This window comes from Geotrypetes seraphini, chromosome 1 (assembly GCF_902459505.1).
Source record: "Geotrypetes seraphini chromosome 1, aGeoSer1.1, whole genome shotgun sequence".
NCBI lineage: Eukaryota > Metazoa > Chordata > Amphibia > Gymnophiona > Dermophiidae > Geotrypetes > Geotrypetes seraphini.
In genome coordinates, this window is record NC_047084.1 from 33,606,565 (window position 1) to 33,624,009 (window position 17,445).

At 42.4% G+C, this 17,445-nt stretch overlaps 1 protein-coding gene across 2 annotated transcripts in view; it reads left to right on the plus strand.

The window, feature by feature from the left end:
- The window catches only part of JMY (junction mediating and regulatory protein, p53 cofactor), a 182,389-nt gene that overhangs the window by 136,992 nt on the left and 27,952 nt on the right, over nt 1-17,445 (plus strand). For both annotated transcript variants that reach the window (XM_033929536.1, XM_033929527.1), the window contains exon 9: nt 8,597-9,143. In XM_033929536.1, the coding sequence (XP_033785427.1) occupies nt 8,597-9,143 (547 nt within the window). The remainder of the gene's footprint in view (nt 1-8,596; nt 9,144-17,445) is intronic.

Here is a 17,445-nt window from a genome sequence, read left to right on the forward strand (position 1 = left end):
GTAAATATATAGGTCAGTTTCCTTGGGTATATTTTGTGTCAAAATCTAGTTCGACTCTGATGGTTGTTGGGATTTAGTTGTCGGTAGAGTAGGAGGACCCAAAGAGGTAGGTCTTTAGTTTCTTGTGAAATGTGAGGTAATTTGGTTCAGATATGATGGGTGTTGGAAGATCATTCCATTCTTCACACTGAAGAATGTGAGCATTGTGTTGAATATACATTTATGACTCGTACGTAAAGATTTTTGTTGAGGGGAGGTTCATCTGTATCTTGTCAAGATTTCTGTGCGAAGAGGACCAAACCAATTAGAATAAGTGAATAAGAGGTGCGGTGGAGCTTCTGTTGAGTATGTGGAACATAAGTGGGATGTTTTGAAATTTATTTGAGATGAGATGAGTAGCCAGTAGCTGTCTGAGGTAATTTTAAGAACATAAGAATAGCCTTACTGGGTCAGACCAATGATCCATCAAGCCCAGTAGCCCATTCTCACGGTGGCCAATCCAGGTCACTAGTACCTGGCCAAAACCCAAGGTGTAGCAATATTCCATGCTACCAATACAGGGCAAGCAGTGACTTCCCCCATGTCTTTCTCAATAACAGACTATGGACTTTTCCTCCAGGAACTTGTCCAAATCTTTCTTAAAACCAGTTACGCTATTCACTCTTACCACATCCTCTGGCAACATGTTCCAGAGTTCAACTATTTTCTGAATGAAAATAAAATTCCTCCTATTAGTTTTAAGAGCACTTCCCTGAAATTTCATCGAGTGTCGCCTAGTCTTTCTAATTTTTGACGGAGTGGAAAATCGATCCACTTGTACCCATTCTACTCCACTCAGGATTTTGTAGACTTCAATCATATCTTCCCTCAGCCATCTATTTTCCAAGCTGAAGAGCCCTAATCGTTTTAGTCTTTCCTCATATGAGAGGAGTTCCATCCCCTTTACCATCTTGGTCGCTCTTCTTTGCTTGCACCTTTTCTATCGCCACTATATCTTTCTTGAGATAAGGAGACCAGAATTGAACGCAGTACTCCAAATGAGGTCGCACCATGGAGCGATACAGGGGCATTATAACATTCTTAGTCTTGTTAACCATCCCTTTTTTAATAATTCCCAGCATCTTGTTTGCTTTTTTGGCCGCTGCCGCATTGAGTCATATTTATTCAGCTTGAATGAGGCTTATTGCTGTGTTTGTATGAGTTGCAATTTGCGTGCAAGGATGGTGTTTGATACCAACATAGATGGAGTTGCAATAGTCCAGCTGTGATAGAATTAGCATCTGCACAAGTAGGGCAAAGTGTCGTTGATGAAAGTATGGTCTGCTGAGTCTCAGCTGTGTCATAGTGAAGGTTTTCTTCTGGAGGTTGGAAATTTGTGATTCAAAAGATAGCATGAAGTCCAGAATGACACCTAGCATTTTGGAGAATTTTTCTGTTGCTATGGTGGTTCCTGATAGTAGGATGATGTTTGTCAGAGCTGTCCCCTTAGCATTTTTTTGCTACTTCAGCTTGTCTATGGTGTTCTTTGCTCACATGTTTAAAGGCAATAGACTGTTTTCAGACCAATTCTTTATTTGTGAGTTTGCAAACCATTGGACCCCTGAGGAAGGCGTGTTTACCGAAACACGGACTGTGAAGGGTCCAGTTGGATTTTTATCACTGTATTTTTTATCATTGTACTTTTTAAATTGAATTTTCATGTTTTTATATGTCAGTGTATAATAAATTATACACTCGCAATCTGTTCTTGAAGGCTGTCTACATTCAAGGGGAGAAGAATTCCCTAGCAGACAATCTCAGCAGAATTCTTCAGCCTCACAAATGGACTTTCGACTCTGTAACTCTCCAGTCCATATTTGCTCAATGGGGCACTACTCAGGTGGACTTATTCACAGCCCCTCACAATCACCAGTTGCCCCAGCTTTGCTCCAGACTTTACTCTCCTCTCCATCTGGCAGCGGATGCTTTTCTTCTAGATTGGACGGGTCGGTTTCTATATGCCTTCCCTCCACTTCCTCTCATGTTGAGAATTCTGTTCAAGCTCCAGAAAGAAGTGGCCATCATGATTCTCATTGCTCCACAGTGGCCCAGACAACATTGGTTCTCCCTTCTTCAACTCAGCTCCAGGGAGTCCATACTTCTTCCTGTTTTTCCTACTCTACTTAACAGAATCAGGAATCGCTTCTACATCCCAACCTGCAATTTCTACACCTGACAGCTTGGTTCCTCTCGGGCTGAGTTCTGAACTCCTTTGATGTCTCTGTTGGAAGTTAATGGTATTGTTTATTTGTTTGAGCAGAACAATAGTTTAGCATGTTGTTTCAGGTGAATCTACTTCACAGATGAGCGTGTCTTTCTATACTCAGGTACTGACTGCTAGAGGGCGCTAAACTAGCCTGTGAAGTACAGTAGAGGCAGAGTGAAAAACCTGTAATGGATTTCTTCTGCAGACCATGCAAGTAGTGGGAAATAACCCTGTGGTCTAGAACAGTGTTCTTCAACCTTTTGACACCTATGGACCGGTGGAAATAAAATAATTATTTTGTGGACCAGCGGTTGAAGACCACTGGGCTAAGTTGTGAGCCAGACCCCGCCCAATCTCCACCCCAGTCCCCGCTCCCCATAATAATACTAATTGTAACACCATTTTCCCCATTCATTTTTCATACACACGCACACAATATAATCTTATTAACAACACATAATGCAGGTAATGGTTAACCACAAAATTAAACTACACTGTATGCTTCTCAACATTCATTCCTACCAGAACACAGATAACCCCTATGCAAATACGGGGCCAAAAACTAAAAGTACTAATACATACAAACAAATCCTAAGATGCAAGACTCTGCATACCGTACAACCCCAGAGAAAAAGAAACAAATGCATTTCTTTCTGAACAGTGCAAAATACAGATAGCAGATGTAAAATCATTCCCCCTACCTTTGTTGTTTCTCTCCCTCCATGCTGTGCTTTACCGTCTGGCCTGCTCCCACCTGGCTGTTTTATGCCGCACCCGTTGTTATCTTAAGGCTAGCTCCCTCTTCCTCACTGCAGTGCACAAAGCCGCGGGCAGCAGCTCCTCACACGTCCCGCGCCTCATCTTGAAGCCTTCCCTCTGACGTTACCACGTCAGAGAGAAGGCTCCTGGTTTAGGCGCAGACATGCGTAGGAGCTGCTGTCCGTGACTTTGTGCAATACATCAGTGAGGAAGAGGGAACTGGCTCGAAGATAACGCCTCATTGATCGCACCGTGGACTGGCGGCTGAAGAACACTGTCTCGGGCCCGATGCATGTGCCGGCCCTGTGGACCGGCAGTTGAAGAACACTGGTCTAGAATGTCTCACTTATCTATTGGAAAAGATCTTACCAGGATAAGTACATAATCTCCTTTTCCATAACTGACCTACATAATTGGTGTCTTCAATGTTTGGGCCCTTATAACAACATTGAATTGTGTATTAAGTGTTCCACCTTGCAAAAGCATTCCATTAAAGCTCGTTGTATTTAACCGGTGAAGCTGTTCACCTCCACTATAGACATTGGAAAAACTTTAGAGCAGGGGTGTCCAACCTTTTGGCTTCCCTGGGCTGCATTGGCTGAAAAAAATGTTTCTGGGGCCAACACTGCAGCAAGACAGAAGAGAGAGCTGGCAAGACAGTAAACACCCGGGGACAGCAGAGGAAAACACTGCATCACCCTCGACCGGGGCCGCACAAAATACTTCATGGGGCCGCAGGTTGGACACCCCTGCTTTAGAGCCATCACCTTTTTTTTTTATTCCATCTTTATTCATTTTAAAAACTAACATCAAGTGCAACATATCATTAAACAATGTACAAATAAACAGCACTTAATTCCATTAAATGATATAATGATATAATAAATACATATCTCTTCCCCCACCCCCCACCCTTTCATACAGCAAAGGCAATCAAGAGTAACACCAATGATCAAGACTAACAAAAGTGTGATCAAATAATAAATTAATGGCATATCCCCCCTCCCCTCCCACCCATCCATCCATCCTGGACGTGTATAATCAAAGGGCTAAAATTAAAAATCAATCTTTACAAAATTTTGTCAATGGGTCCCAAACCTCCTTGAATTTCTTATAATGTCCCAATTGTATTGCACTCATACGTTCAAATTTATAAGTTTGGAACAATGATTCCCACCAAAAACTGTAGTTTAACCTGTCCCAATTTTTCCAATTTTTTTAAATGAGTTGAATGGCAACTCCTGTCATGATGAAAAGTAGTCTATTATTACATGAAGTTATTGGACTCTTGGCCCTCAATAACGTGCCAAACAGCACTGTATCATATGTCAATGCCACTGGAACTTCCAGTATTCTATTAATTTGACTCAAAATGGCTTGCCAAAATTTAAGTATCAAGGGACAAAAAAAGAGCAGATGATCCAGTGTCCTTATATCGAGATGACAGTGCCAGCATCTATTTGACTTAGAACTATCTAATTTTTGTAATCTAACAGGGGTCCAAAAACTTCTTTGCAACAAAAAAAAAGACCCTGTTTGTCTTATAGATGCTGACGCTGTACATCTCATCCTCCAAGTCCAAATTTGTGTTCATTGAGATGCAGAAATCTGCTGCTTAATCTCAGTTCTCCAAATGTCTCGAAGACTAGTTTTTTGTTTGGTTTTTTTTTTTTCCCCCCCCCAAGAATTCAGATATTAATTTATACCACTTGGCTGCCTGATGCCCCAGCAAATCTATCTGGAAGCATAGACAGACCCGGCAAGCTATACTGCAAGAGTGTCCAACCTGCGGTCCCTATGCTTCCCTAATTATCATGTAACTTCCTTCTTCTTGCATTGTGTAATTTGCTGATTGTCCAGCCTTCTTTCTATGTGAACCGCCTAGAAGTCAGTTTGACTATGGCAGTATAGAAAAATAAAGTTATTATTATTATGATGATGATGATGAAGGATTTTGTGTGGCCCCGGTCGAGGGCGATGCAGTGTTTTCCTCTGCTGCCCCCGAGTGTTTACCGTCTTGCCGGCTCCCTCCTCTGTCTTGCTGCAGTGTTTGCACATTTGTGCGGCCCCAGAAACATTTTTATCGGCTAATGCGGCCCAGGGAAGCCAAAAGGTTTCTAAGTTTCACAAATCAGGGAACCCCTTCTGAATGGCCTGCTTCAACTGCAACTACTTATATGCTTGAGACTTTGCAATACCAAATGTTTGTTGCAGTTGTGAAAAATCAAACAGCTTTCCATCTGATAACATATCATCCAGTGTTTGTATGCCTGCCTGCAGCCAGTGCTTCCAGAGGATCTTAGACTCGCCAATTTGAATCTTGGAGTTCAACCAAAAGGACTGACGTGGATAAATGAATCGGAATAGGTGTTAAGTTATTAATACATTTCAATGTCTGCCATATAGCGAGTAAAATTATATTGTCCTTATAAATCCTAGGTAACTTGATACTTAAAATATGACATAATCTCTATGGAAATTAAATTCCAAAAAAGAATCTATAATAAACATAATTCCTAATACATCTTTTATTTAGTAAATCTTTAAAATCATGATATTAAATAAGCATAAACATACATATATAAAATTCAGACAACTAAGGAAAATCACATCAGTCTTTTGAAAAAGCTGACAATCCACACAAACAGCACACGGATATTTCAAGTAGATAAAAGTAAATTTATCTGAAAACAATCCCAATCAACAAGGTAGCCAATATCCCATATTCGTAATGCTGAAGAGGATCCAGTAAAGTTGGCTGAAAAGTTAGTTGCAGTCAAATCCTTCTAGATGCTTAAATGTTCATCTATATTTATATCACATCTCTCAAAAGATCAAGGATCAATCAAAGCGCAGGTGCAAGAAGTGCAAACGTGAATCCTTTGAAAGTGATGAGTGCAATTCATAAAAATTCAATTCATAACATTCAACTCCCTCAATGGATACAGGAGTTGCCATTCTAAGTAAAGCCAATCAGGGAGTTGTTCCATGAGCTCAGGAAGGATCCAATACATATCCTGATGCCGTATATAGGGAAATTTACTCCACCCGCTGCAATTGGTTTTTGTAAAGATACTAAAGCAATTCTCGCAGTTTTAGCCAGCCAAATAAATTTAGTAAGGCTACTATTTAATTTCTTATAAAAGGACCCCTGAAAATAAACTGGCAATATACCCATTTGGTAGCAAACTACAGGCAAAATCATCATCTTAACTGTTTGGACTCTCCCCCACCAAGACAGATGTAAGGGATTCTATTGCTCTCACATTTCTGAGACCTTCAGCAATAAAGAATTTTCATTTACTCTCATCGTCTCTTCCAGCGTTTTTTTAATCCAAATACCTAAATATTTTATACCATCTTCCTTCCAAAGAAAAGGAAATGAGTCAAATAATCATTTTGGACAGTGTACATTTAGTGGAAGAACCTCTGATTTACTCCAATTTATTTTATATCCAGAAAATTTTCCAAGTCTGTCAATTAAATCTAGTAAATGCAGAATGGTAGATTCAGGATTTCTCAAATGAAGCTTTGAAAGTATCCCATAATGTTTCTAAAGAGATTTCCTCTGAGGTATTGAGTTGAAAATATTCATTCATTTTTAAATGAAATTCCTCAAGAAAGTTTGAATCAGCAAGCAATGTATTATTGAATCTCCAAACAGGTCTACTATCTTGTTCAGCAAATTTAAATTCAATCCAAACTCCAGCATGATCTGATAAAATAATTGGGTCTATGCTGGCTTTTGTAACCTGTTGAATTAATGGGTCTGAAATAAAAATGTAATCTATTCTTGTAAAGGATTTATGTACATAGGAGCAGAAAGAAAATTCCCGAGCATTAAAATGAAGAATTCACCATATATCTTTCAAGCCACAGGACTGTATTAAAATTATCTAAGTCCATTGATTTAATTAGCTTACTAGGTTGTTTGTCCAACAAGGGATCCATAACAGCATTAAAATCCCCAGCTACTATCAAATTAGAAGAAACCAGTGGCAAAAGCAACTGTTGAAGAGTTTTGAAAAATTCAGCCTGATTTGAATTAGGGGCATAAATATTAAATAGTGTCAGAATATCTTTTCCTGAGCTCATGCTTACCTGAATCCATCTTCCCGCAGGATCTGCTGAAATTACACTAAATGCAGCTGAGCATTTTCTGTTTACTAGGATAGCCACCCCAGCCTTCTTTCCCACTGCAGGAGCGAAAAAACTATGCTTAACCCACCTCCCTTCCAACTTTTTCAATTCAATGGCAGATAGATGAGTTTCCTGTATAAAATATATGTCCGCCTCCTGATGTTTTAAAAAATTGAGTGTTTTTTTCCTCTTAATAGGATGGTTAAGACCATTGACATTCAGTGAAAATATTTTTAACGCCATTTGAAATGTTTAATATGAATTATTAGATCAGCCCTAGAATTCCCTGTAAACATAGAAATATACAATACCTCCTCACACATCCAGAACCCAACCCCTAACAGCCCCCCATCCCCAACCCATCCTAACTTATAACACGACAGCTTGTAAGCACACCTCTAGCGGCTTCTTTTACAAAGCCGCACTAGGGCCTTAACGTGCGGAATAGTGCGCGCTAAATTTCCGTGTGTGCTAGCCGCTACCGCCTCCTTTTGAGCAGGCGGTAGATTTTTGGCTAGCACACGCTAATCTGGTGCGAGCACTAAAACCACTAGCGCGGCTTTGTAAAAGGAGCCCTAGGTCAGGAGACCACCCACCTACCCCATGCACCCTACTTCTTCCCAAAATTAATCCTCTATATATCAATTAATAAACATACAATTTGCATATTAATGTTTAGGATATCATGAAACAATCAATTCCCTATAACAGTCATTTTGAACTATATAATTAATTCCTATCTAAGATTACCCAAGAAGTCATAATATAAACCAATCCACACATATATATATAGAGAGAGATATATACTAGTTAATAAAACCTATAAACTCTTATGATGAATAAAATTCATTACTTATCAATACACATTAGTCAAAAATGGCTTGACTAAAACTGTGTGTAGTACGAAACTGACTATATAATAAAGTAATTACCAGTGTGGAGAAAATGAATAACTCATTAACTACGCTCAGAGAACTGAAACTCTGAAGAGGGGGTGAAAACCTCCTCTTGAAGTAAGAGTTTACCTTCCTATCATTGCATGTTTCATGAAAAAAACATTCTCTGAACACTGGTTGAGCATATATTAGTGATTGAACTTGCTTATAAGGCTGGCGTAAGTATTCAAATTTCATATGCCACAAATCTCACTAGATTGCTAATTTAGACCACTTATCTTGTAAATATAACTCTCAGGGGTCTCAACGCGGCCCCGTTTCGTGTTCTGCTTCAGGAGACCCAGAAACACTTAATTGAACGATGTACTCATTGAGACTCTGTACAACAGTAACAGAAGCCAGAAGAAAAAAATTGTTAGCTTCTCCTACCCTTGTATTTAATCATTCATTCTTTCAGAAACATTTTAAAAGGTGTTTAATTTTTTGTTACAGAAATCAAAATGTGTCAGAATAGATTTAGCTAACAGCTTTCAATGTTTTATTTTGTTTATTTTAGCGTCATCCTGGGCAAGTGATACTTAAATCAACCAGGCTACGGTTGGCTCATTCAAGAAGGAAAAGTACATTGGGTTTAATCTCCTGTGGAGATCAGCCACATTCTCTCCCAGCAACCGTACAGAAGCAGGAAAAGACTGAAGATGATTTAGGAGAGGTTCTCCAGCATTTGGAGGCTAAGGAGTCCAGAAGCCTAGGAAAACTTGATGACATTTCATTACCTCCCAAAGTCATTACCTCTGAACTGTCTCATACAGCATCTCTCCCTCTTCTCTCCAGTGATGGACTTGAACAAGATGCTGTGACTGTAGTATATGCTCCACCCCCACCCCCACCTCCACCCCCACCACCTCTGCCTACAAAAGAGGAATCAAGTGACTCTTTTGAAAAAATCATAGATAGCCCTATTGAAAAGGAAAACAAGGACCCCAGAGTCCCAAAATCTGCCAGTGCCCCATCATCTTATCGGTTTGACAGCAGTCAGCTTGTTAGTGCTAGGAAGAAGCTGAAGAAGACCGGAGCTTTAGAGGGCCTGCAACGAAGACGAGGTAATATAAGGTTTTGGATTTGTATATAGGTGTCTGTCTTTTCATTTCCAAAATCATTTAGTACTGTATTTTATCCTTGGACAAGCAGGCAGCATATTCTCACATATGGGTGATATCACCGAAGGAGCCCTGGTACAGACCACTTTAAAAGCGCATTGCCACTTTAAGACTTCAGAAAGTTCACGATAGCCCAAACCGCGCATGCGCGATTGCCTTCCCGCCTGACGTAGGGCGTACAGTCCCTCAGTTTCTTAGTTTCCGCAAAGCTAAGAAGACACATTTTCAACATCTAGGGCAAGAACATGTACAGGAAAAAGATCCTTAAGGAACAACTTTGTTTGATACCAAAAAGAGACCCAAGAAAAGTATAATTAGTCACTCGTGTCCCCCAAAACACCACAAAAAAATATGTATTTTGTGCATGACATGCATAGTGACAACACACAAACCTAGAGGACTGGGTAAAACGAGGATCTTGCAGGCCCCATGAACTGCGCGGATCTCTACCTCAAATCCTTAAAAATTTGCTTACCTCAAGGGTGAGCAGGAACCGTGAGGTCTGCAGGTGTTAAAATGCCCTGCAGACCCCATGCCACAAAGATGTGGGATCCGGGCAATCCTTATTTTACCCAGTCCCCAAACTTAGGAAAGTCTATGCATTGAGAGCAATTTTTTAAGTTATTTACCCAGATGCTGTTTCCAGAAAAGGAAGGTTTACGCGATCATTAACTCATACCAACATCTGTGCACAATGCACAGCATGAAAATCCCTGCACTTCAGATCATACCATCGTAAGAGCTTCAAGTAGCAGCTCTCATCTGATGATTTGCCAAGATTTTTTCCCTGTATTGTAAGGGATAGGATTTTTTTTTTTTCTAAACCCACAAAAAAAACACCTCTCTTCTGAACTGCACACGTTAAGCAGTGCAGTTCAAATAGCAACAGCACTGGAACCCAGTGAGAAAACTCTCTTTGCTACCCATAGATGCATACAACTGATTAATAATGACTTGCCGTCCTGCCTCTTTTGGGAGTCAATGGGCATTTGCTGTGACTTAGGAAAGATCAGAGCAACTGACCCCCTTCCTTCGCCAGGAAATTCAAGTGGAAGAGGCACAACTCGGATTTTGCTCCCTCTCAAGAAAAAAATGACGTTACAAACCTAGTAACAATCCAAGAGACCAAAAACTAAACTTTCCTGAGGCAGAAACCCCCCACGTGGTCTTGATCACCCTGTTTGCTGGAACTGAAGGGAACTTGACACTTTTTTTTCTCCCAGAGGAGTCCCAGACTCACTGCAGCCACTCTATCTGATCTGAGGAGCAGAGGCATTATCAGCAGCTTTGTGGGAGGTGTTGTTTACACTCAATGCAGCGGGATTATTCTGCTTTCTGTAGACAGCGAAACATACCCAATCAGAGGACAGAGCCTGGTTAAAGAAACAGCAAATAGCTCAGTAACCCTCCCGAGCAAAACTGGAGGCAACCTGAGGACTGCCCTTCAGATCGGTTTCTGATGTGCCGTCCCGTGCTTATAAATCGGCAGTGATTTGTATTTATTTCACAGGCAGCTGCTTTAGCCCGTAGCGAACTCATGCTTCTGGGCTCTAAAGTGTACGTGCTGGCTTCCCTTCTCTTACCCCACCCCCCGGATGTAAATTCCGGTTTCGGAGAGGAGAGAAGGGAAGCCGGCACGCATACCTTAGAGCCCTGAAGCATGAGTTCGCTACGGGCTAAGGCAGCTGCCTGTGAAATAAATAGAAATCACTGCTGCGTCTCCAATAAATACAAATCACTGAGTTCGCGTCTCCAAGCCTGTGAGAGGTGTTTCTTTTGCTTTGTTTGTTTTTTTATGTTGAGCGGTGGCAGCAGCAGCAAGATTTGCGATACATGACAGCCGGGCGGTCATCTAAATTAGCTGGGCCTAGCGCCCAGCTAAAAGGCCCTGGGGAGAACACTGCACCTGCACAGGAGTCCCCATCGATACCACCACGTCTCATGAAGGAGCCAACACCGATGAGCCGCCGACACCGGTCATCCTCAGCTCAGACATCACCTGAGACTGTGTTGGTGCGGTCAGGGAAGGCTCTGAAGAAGTTAAAATATCTAGAGCCTTCAACACCGAGTGCTCGGCACCAGCCTCGGACAACTCAGGATTCAGATCTCTGGGGAGATTCTGAGCAAGAACCTATTTTATTTGAAGAGGAGGATTCTTCAGAAGATGAATCCATTCGTCACTCTTCCCAGGAGGCTCCTGTTCTGTCCGAAAAATCTCCAGGTTTTTAAGGGAAATGTCTGAAACTTTATCCATTCCCTTAGAGGCTGATTCTAAAAACTCTAAAGAGTTTTTAGATGCCTTGGACTACGATCAACCGCCCAAGGAACTTCTTAAGCTTCCCCTTCACGATATCTTGAGGGAAACTTTTTACAAAATTTAGAAACACCTCTTACCATCCCTGTTGCTCCTCGTAAACTGAATTCTCTGTATAGGGTAGTTCCTATCACAGGGTTCAACAAACCACAGCTCCCCCAAGAATCTCTCCTAGTGGAATCAACATTAAAGAAATCTTCAGGAGCTAGTGTTTATGCCTCTGTACCCCCTGGCAGAGAGGGCAAGGCTATGGACCGGTTTGGCAAAAAGCTATACCAGAATGCTATGTTAGCCAACCGGTCTGACAACTACACCTTTCATTTCTCTTTTTATATGAAGCATTTGGTCAAACAAGTTGCTACATTCCAGAAATACCTGCCTGAACGTAAGCTTCCTGCTTTTCAACACTTCATTTCTGACCTGCTTCAGCTCTGCAAATACATGGTTCATTCAGTCTGACACCTTCAAACTTACATCACTGCTGCGGTAATGTCAGTGGTCATGTGACGTTTGGCCTGGCTTCGGGTGTCTGAGCTGGATATCAACCATCAGGAAAGGTTATCCAATGCTCCTTGTCCAGAGAAGAGCGACTAAGATGGTTAAGAGGATGGAGGAGCTGCCGTACAGCAAAAGATTAGAGAAACTGGGCCTCTTCTCCCTCGAACAGAGGAGATTGAGAGGGGACATGATCGAAACATTCAAGGTACTGAAGGGAATAGACTTAGTAGATAAGGACAGGTTGTTCACGCTCTCCAAGGAAGGGAGAATGAGAGGGCACTCTCTAAAGTTGAAAGGGGATAGATTCCGTACGAACGTACGGAAGTTCTTTAACCTATAATGCTACTCTCCCTCCTCTCCTCTCCCTCGACTTCGAAAGCGACCTCGGTTCCACCTTCTACTGAGGGTCCTCCTGCTTCCATGACTCCGACCTCGAGCCTCATCAGACCTTCCTCGTTTGGGACGTCTCTCAGCTCGAGTACACCTGCTGTATCTTCCCCTGAATCCTCAGGTCAGATAGCTCAGCAGAAAGTTCCAGCAGTGGTCCTCAAGCTTTCTAAGACTTCTAAGTCGAAGTACATTTCCACTGCCACTTTGGAATCTATAGCCGTAGTAGGTGGTCCGGTTTCAGACGTGTATCCATCCTTGCCGGCTTCCTTCCAGACCTTGTTAGAGCAGCAATTTGTTCATTTCCTGACCAAATTGGGACCGAAGCTGTCTTCTCTAATCCAGCCTGGGCAATCTGCAGACTCCTGCAAGGTCGAGCCTCTTCCTGTGCCTCAAGCTGAAACTTCACACTCTATGCAGGGAGCAGAGTCTTTGCGAGTGTCTGGTCTGGCATCTATGCACTCTAAGCAAGGAGTAGATTCTTTGCGAGTGCCTCGACAGGAATCCTCACACTCCATACAAGGAGCAGAGTCTTTGGGAGTGCTTCGAGATTATTCCATCAAGCCTCCTGAGTTTTGATCTACAGCTTCTAGCCCTATCCATTCAATGGTAGCAATGCCTGTTTCCATCTCCGGGGCGAAGTCTCCTCGACCCTCGAGAACCGCTTCGAAGCACCACTCTCATAGATCGAGGCCTTCATCGAGGCATACCTCCAGGCATAGCTCTTCTTCCAAAGAGCATCCTTTTTCATTTAAGCCTTAATTCATACCTTCCAGCTCTTCCAGACCACCAACTCCTCGATCGAGGTCTCCGCTTCCAGACCTTGAGGACTCAGAGACTTCCATTGCCTCATCCAAGTCTCCTTATTCTTTTGAGGATTATTTTCCTGGTGAGGCTTCATCTTTGACCCAGGCCGCATCAAGGTCATCGAGTCCCTCTCGAGGCAAGGCATTGGCGGATCAACTGTCTTTCTCTTCTTTTCTTCGCTAGATGGCTGATGACCTGGAACTTCAATTAGATGCTGGTTCTAAATACTCTAAGGAGTATCTTGAGGTCATGCATCTTCCTCAACCTCCTGCAGAGTCACTTAAGCTTCCTCTTTACAAGTTTTTGTCTCAGACTTTTACACGATGCCTGGAGACTCCTTATACAATTCCTGTTGTTCCAGGCAAATTGGACTCCAGGTATAGAAGTCTACATTGCAAAGGATTTGAGAATTTGCAGCTGTCTCACCAATCCCTGCTTGTGGAGTCCTCCTTAAAGAGATCCCATACCATACCTTCTACCAGTTTTTCCATCTCTGCTCACACAGAGTCAAGGATCTCTACTTCATCCCAACCTGCAGGATGGGTAGTAGTAGGCAGAGCGGGTGGCGGTAGGCACAGCATGCCTGTAGCCTGGAACCCTGAAAAATCCCTGCAGTGAGGAAGGAGAATCTTGCCTGTAATCTCAAAAATGTATTCAAGAGCCAGGCAAAGGAGGATGTCCAGAACCCTTACTGAATACATGAGGTCAACCAGCTGTCTTGCATAGCTTTCAACACAACTGTCTCCTCACTAGGAAGAGAGGTGTGCGTGGTCACCTGAGCCATCAGGGAATTCCCCTTGGCCTGCCACAAAAGCTGCTGACACTCTTGCACTCTTGCCGAGGCCAGACAAGGCACTGATGGCACCGGCAGAATACCAAACGGTACCTGTGCTCTTGTACTTTTAGAAGCTCGTAGTGCTTTTCCAAGTCAGTGACATAATCGAGCTTCTTGCTCTGACACTGACTCTATCGGTACCGGTCCAGCCTGAGCATAAGGCCACCAGATCCAATGGTACCGATACTGGATCTCTGGTACTATGCCGATATTCCATGCATCAAAACATGTCTCATAGCAAATTCTGTTCTCCATCATGGTGTCGATCCAACTCTTCCAGGCATCAGCGTTCTTCATCCTCTCGATATCCAAGTCTGCTTAGCATCGTTCATCTTCAGCTTCCTGGAAGCGCAAACATCCCTAATGTTTTATTCCTTTTCCATTCTCTTTCCTATATCGATTGTAGTCCTTCTCTTTTCTCCTTCTTGTTTTACAGTCTATCTTGTCTGAAGTACGTTGTCTCCCAAATAAATCATCTGTTTTCTCCATTTTATTGTACATCGCTTTGCAATTTTGAAAAAGTGATTTTATCAAATTTTTTAATAAACTTGAAACGTGAAACTCTCCTTCCCGCTCTTCCAAGGGTAAAAGGAAGTCACATCATGCATCATCATCTTCATCGGACCGACACTGCTCTCGACGCCATCGGTTCCAACACACTCCTTTGCCTAAAGACTTTTTTGACTCGGACTTAGTCTGACTCAGCGGATGATGTCTCTGAATCTACACCGATCTTTAAGAAAGATTCGAGGGGATAATGGGAAACTACAGACTGGTGAGTCTGACCTCAGTACTGGGAAAGATGGTAGAGGCGCTGTTAAAGGACCGTATCATTGATCACCTTGATGGACACGATCTGATGAGGACCAGCCACCACGGCTTCAGCAAAGGAAATTCTTGCTTGACGAACTTGCTGCACTTCGAGGGAATAAACAGGCAGATAGACAAGGGTGACCTGGTCAACATTGTATATCTGGATTTTCAGAAGGCGTTTGACAAGATTCTGCATGAACGACTACTTCAAAAAATTGTGAGCCATGGAATCGAGGGTGAAATACTCATGTGGATTAGAAACTGGCTGGTGGATAGGAAACAGAGAATGGGGATGAATGGACAATACTTGGACTGGAAAAACGTCATGAGTAGAATGCCGCTGGGTTTGGTGCTTGGACTCATGCTCTTCAACATATTTATAAACGACCTGGAAATTGGTACGAGTGCGGTGATTAAATTTGCAGACGATACAAAGTTATTCAGAGTAGTGAAGACGCAGGAGGATTGCGAAGTCCTGCAATGTGACATAAACACGCTCAAGAAATGGACCGCGACATGGCAAATGAGGTTTAACATGAATAAGTGTAAGGTGATGCATGTCGGTAACAAAAATCTTGTACATGAATACAGGATGTCTGGTGCAGTACTTGGAGAGACCCCCCCAGGAAAGAGACTTGGGAGTACTAGTTGATAAGTCGATGAATCTGTCTGAGCAATGTGTGGCGGCAGTGAAAAGGGCAAACGGAATGCTAGGAATGATTAAGAAGGGGATCACGAACAGATCAAAGAAGGTTATCGTGCTGCAGTACTGGGCCAAGATACGCCCTCACCTGGAATACTGTATCCAGCACTGGTCGCCGTACATGAAGAAGGACACGGTACTACTCGAAAGGGTCCAGAGAAGAACGACTAAAATAGGTTTGGGTTTTTTTTTTTTGCTGCTTTGTTCGCTTGTTTTGTTTTATAATTAATTATTTTGTTAAATTGCTTATTTTTAATACTTTGTTAAAATTACATGTTATTTTATTTATTGTAAATCGCTTAGAAAAACTTTAATTAAGCGTTTAATCAAGAATAAATAAAACTTGAAACTTGAACTTGTTAAAGGGCTGGAGGAGTTGCCATACAGTGAAAGATTAGAGAAATTGGGCCTCTTCTCCTTTGAAAAGAGGAGACTGAGAGGGGACATGATCGAAAAATTCAAGATAATGAAGGGACTAGACTTGGTAGATCAAGACAGGTTGTTCACCCTCTCCAAGGTAGAGAGAATGAGAGGGCACTCTCTAAAGTTAAAAGGGGATAGATTCCGTACAAATGTAAGGAAGTTCTTCTTCACCCAGAGAGTGGTAGAAAACTGGAACGCTCTTCTGGAGGCTGTTATAGGGGAAAACACCCTCCAGGGATTCAAGAAAAAGTTAGGCAAGTTCCTGCTGAACCGGAACATACACAGGTAAGGCTAGTCTCAGTTAGGGCACTGGTCTTTGACCTAAGGGCCTCCGCGTGAGCAGACTGCTGGGTATGATGGACCACTGGTCTGACCCGGCAGTGGCAATTCTTATGTTCTTACTACAGAGGCTTATGATGCTACTTCTGAAAAGTCTCCTCACAGATATGTCTCCAACTGAAAGATTTACTTTCACAAAATTCATTCAGCAATTGGGCAAAGTACTTCCAGTCAAATTAGAAGCCGATTCTGCTCATAGTGCTGAATATTAAGAGGCATTGGACTATGATGAGCCTTCTAAGGAACTCTTGTAACTACCATTATATGGTATTCTAAAAGAGAATCTGCATAAAACCTGGGAAACCCCCCTTACTATTACTGTAGCTCCCAGAAAATTGGACTCTTTATACAAAATTATCTCTTCCCCTGGCTTTGACAAACCACAACTTCAGCATCAGTCCCTAGTGGTAGAGTTAACTTTGAAAAAATCTACCCCATCCAGGGTTTATGCCTCAGTGCCTCCGGGATGTGAAGAGTACATTATGGACAAGTTTGGCCATCGCCTATATCAAAACTCCATGTTGGCTAACAGAGTCTTAAGCTACAATTTCTATATTTCCTGTTAATGTCAAACATCTGGTTAAGAAATTGTCCTCTTTTGATAGGTACATTCCTTCACAGCAATTACAGGATTTTCATCATATCTGTTGCACCCTTGCCCTGGCTAGAAGGTGTATGGCGAGATCGGCTTCTGATGCCTCTGAGTTGTCTTCCACAGCCTCAGCTGTCAGTGGCAATGAGACGTCTGGCATGGCTCAGAGTCTCTGACATGGATATCAGCCTCCAGGATAGATTGGTTAACATTCCATGCTTGGATGATGAGCTATTTGGTGATTCTATTGAAAAAGCTACCCAAAAACTCACTGATCATGAGAAGCATTGGGATGCTTTGGTTAAATCCAAGTCTAAGCCTTCAACTTCCAAGCCTTGCAAGTCTTCCTATCAGAGACGTTTTTCTTCCAAATCTGCTGCTCCTATTAGACCACAGTAGAAGAAACAGAAGCAACAGCATCCTCAAAAAGCCAAGGCTGCAGCTCCACAGAAACCTGCTCAGTCTTTTAACATAGCCACTGTTCCTTTATCCCAGCCTCTTCCTTAACCCATCAGAGGACAGCTTCAACTTTAT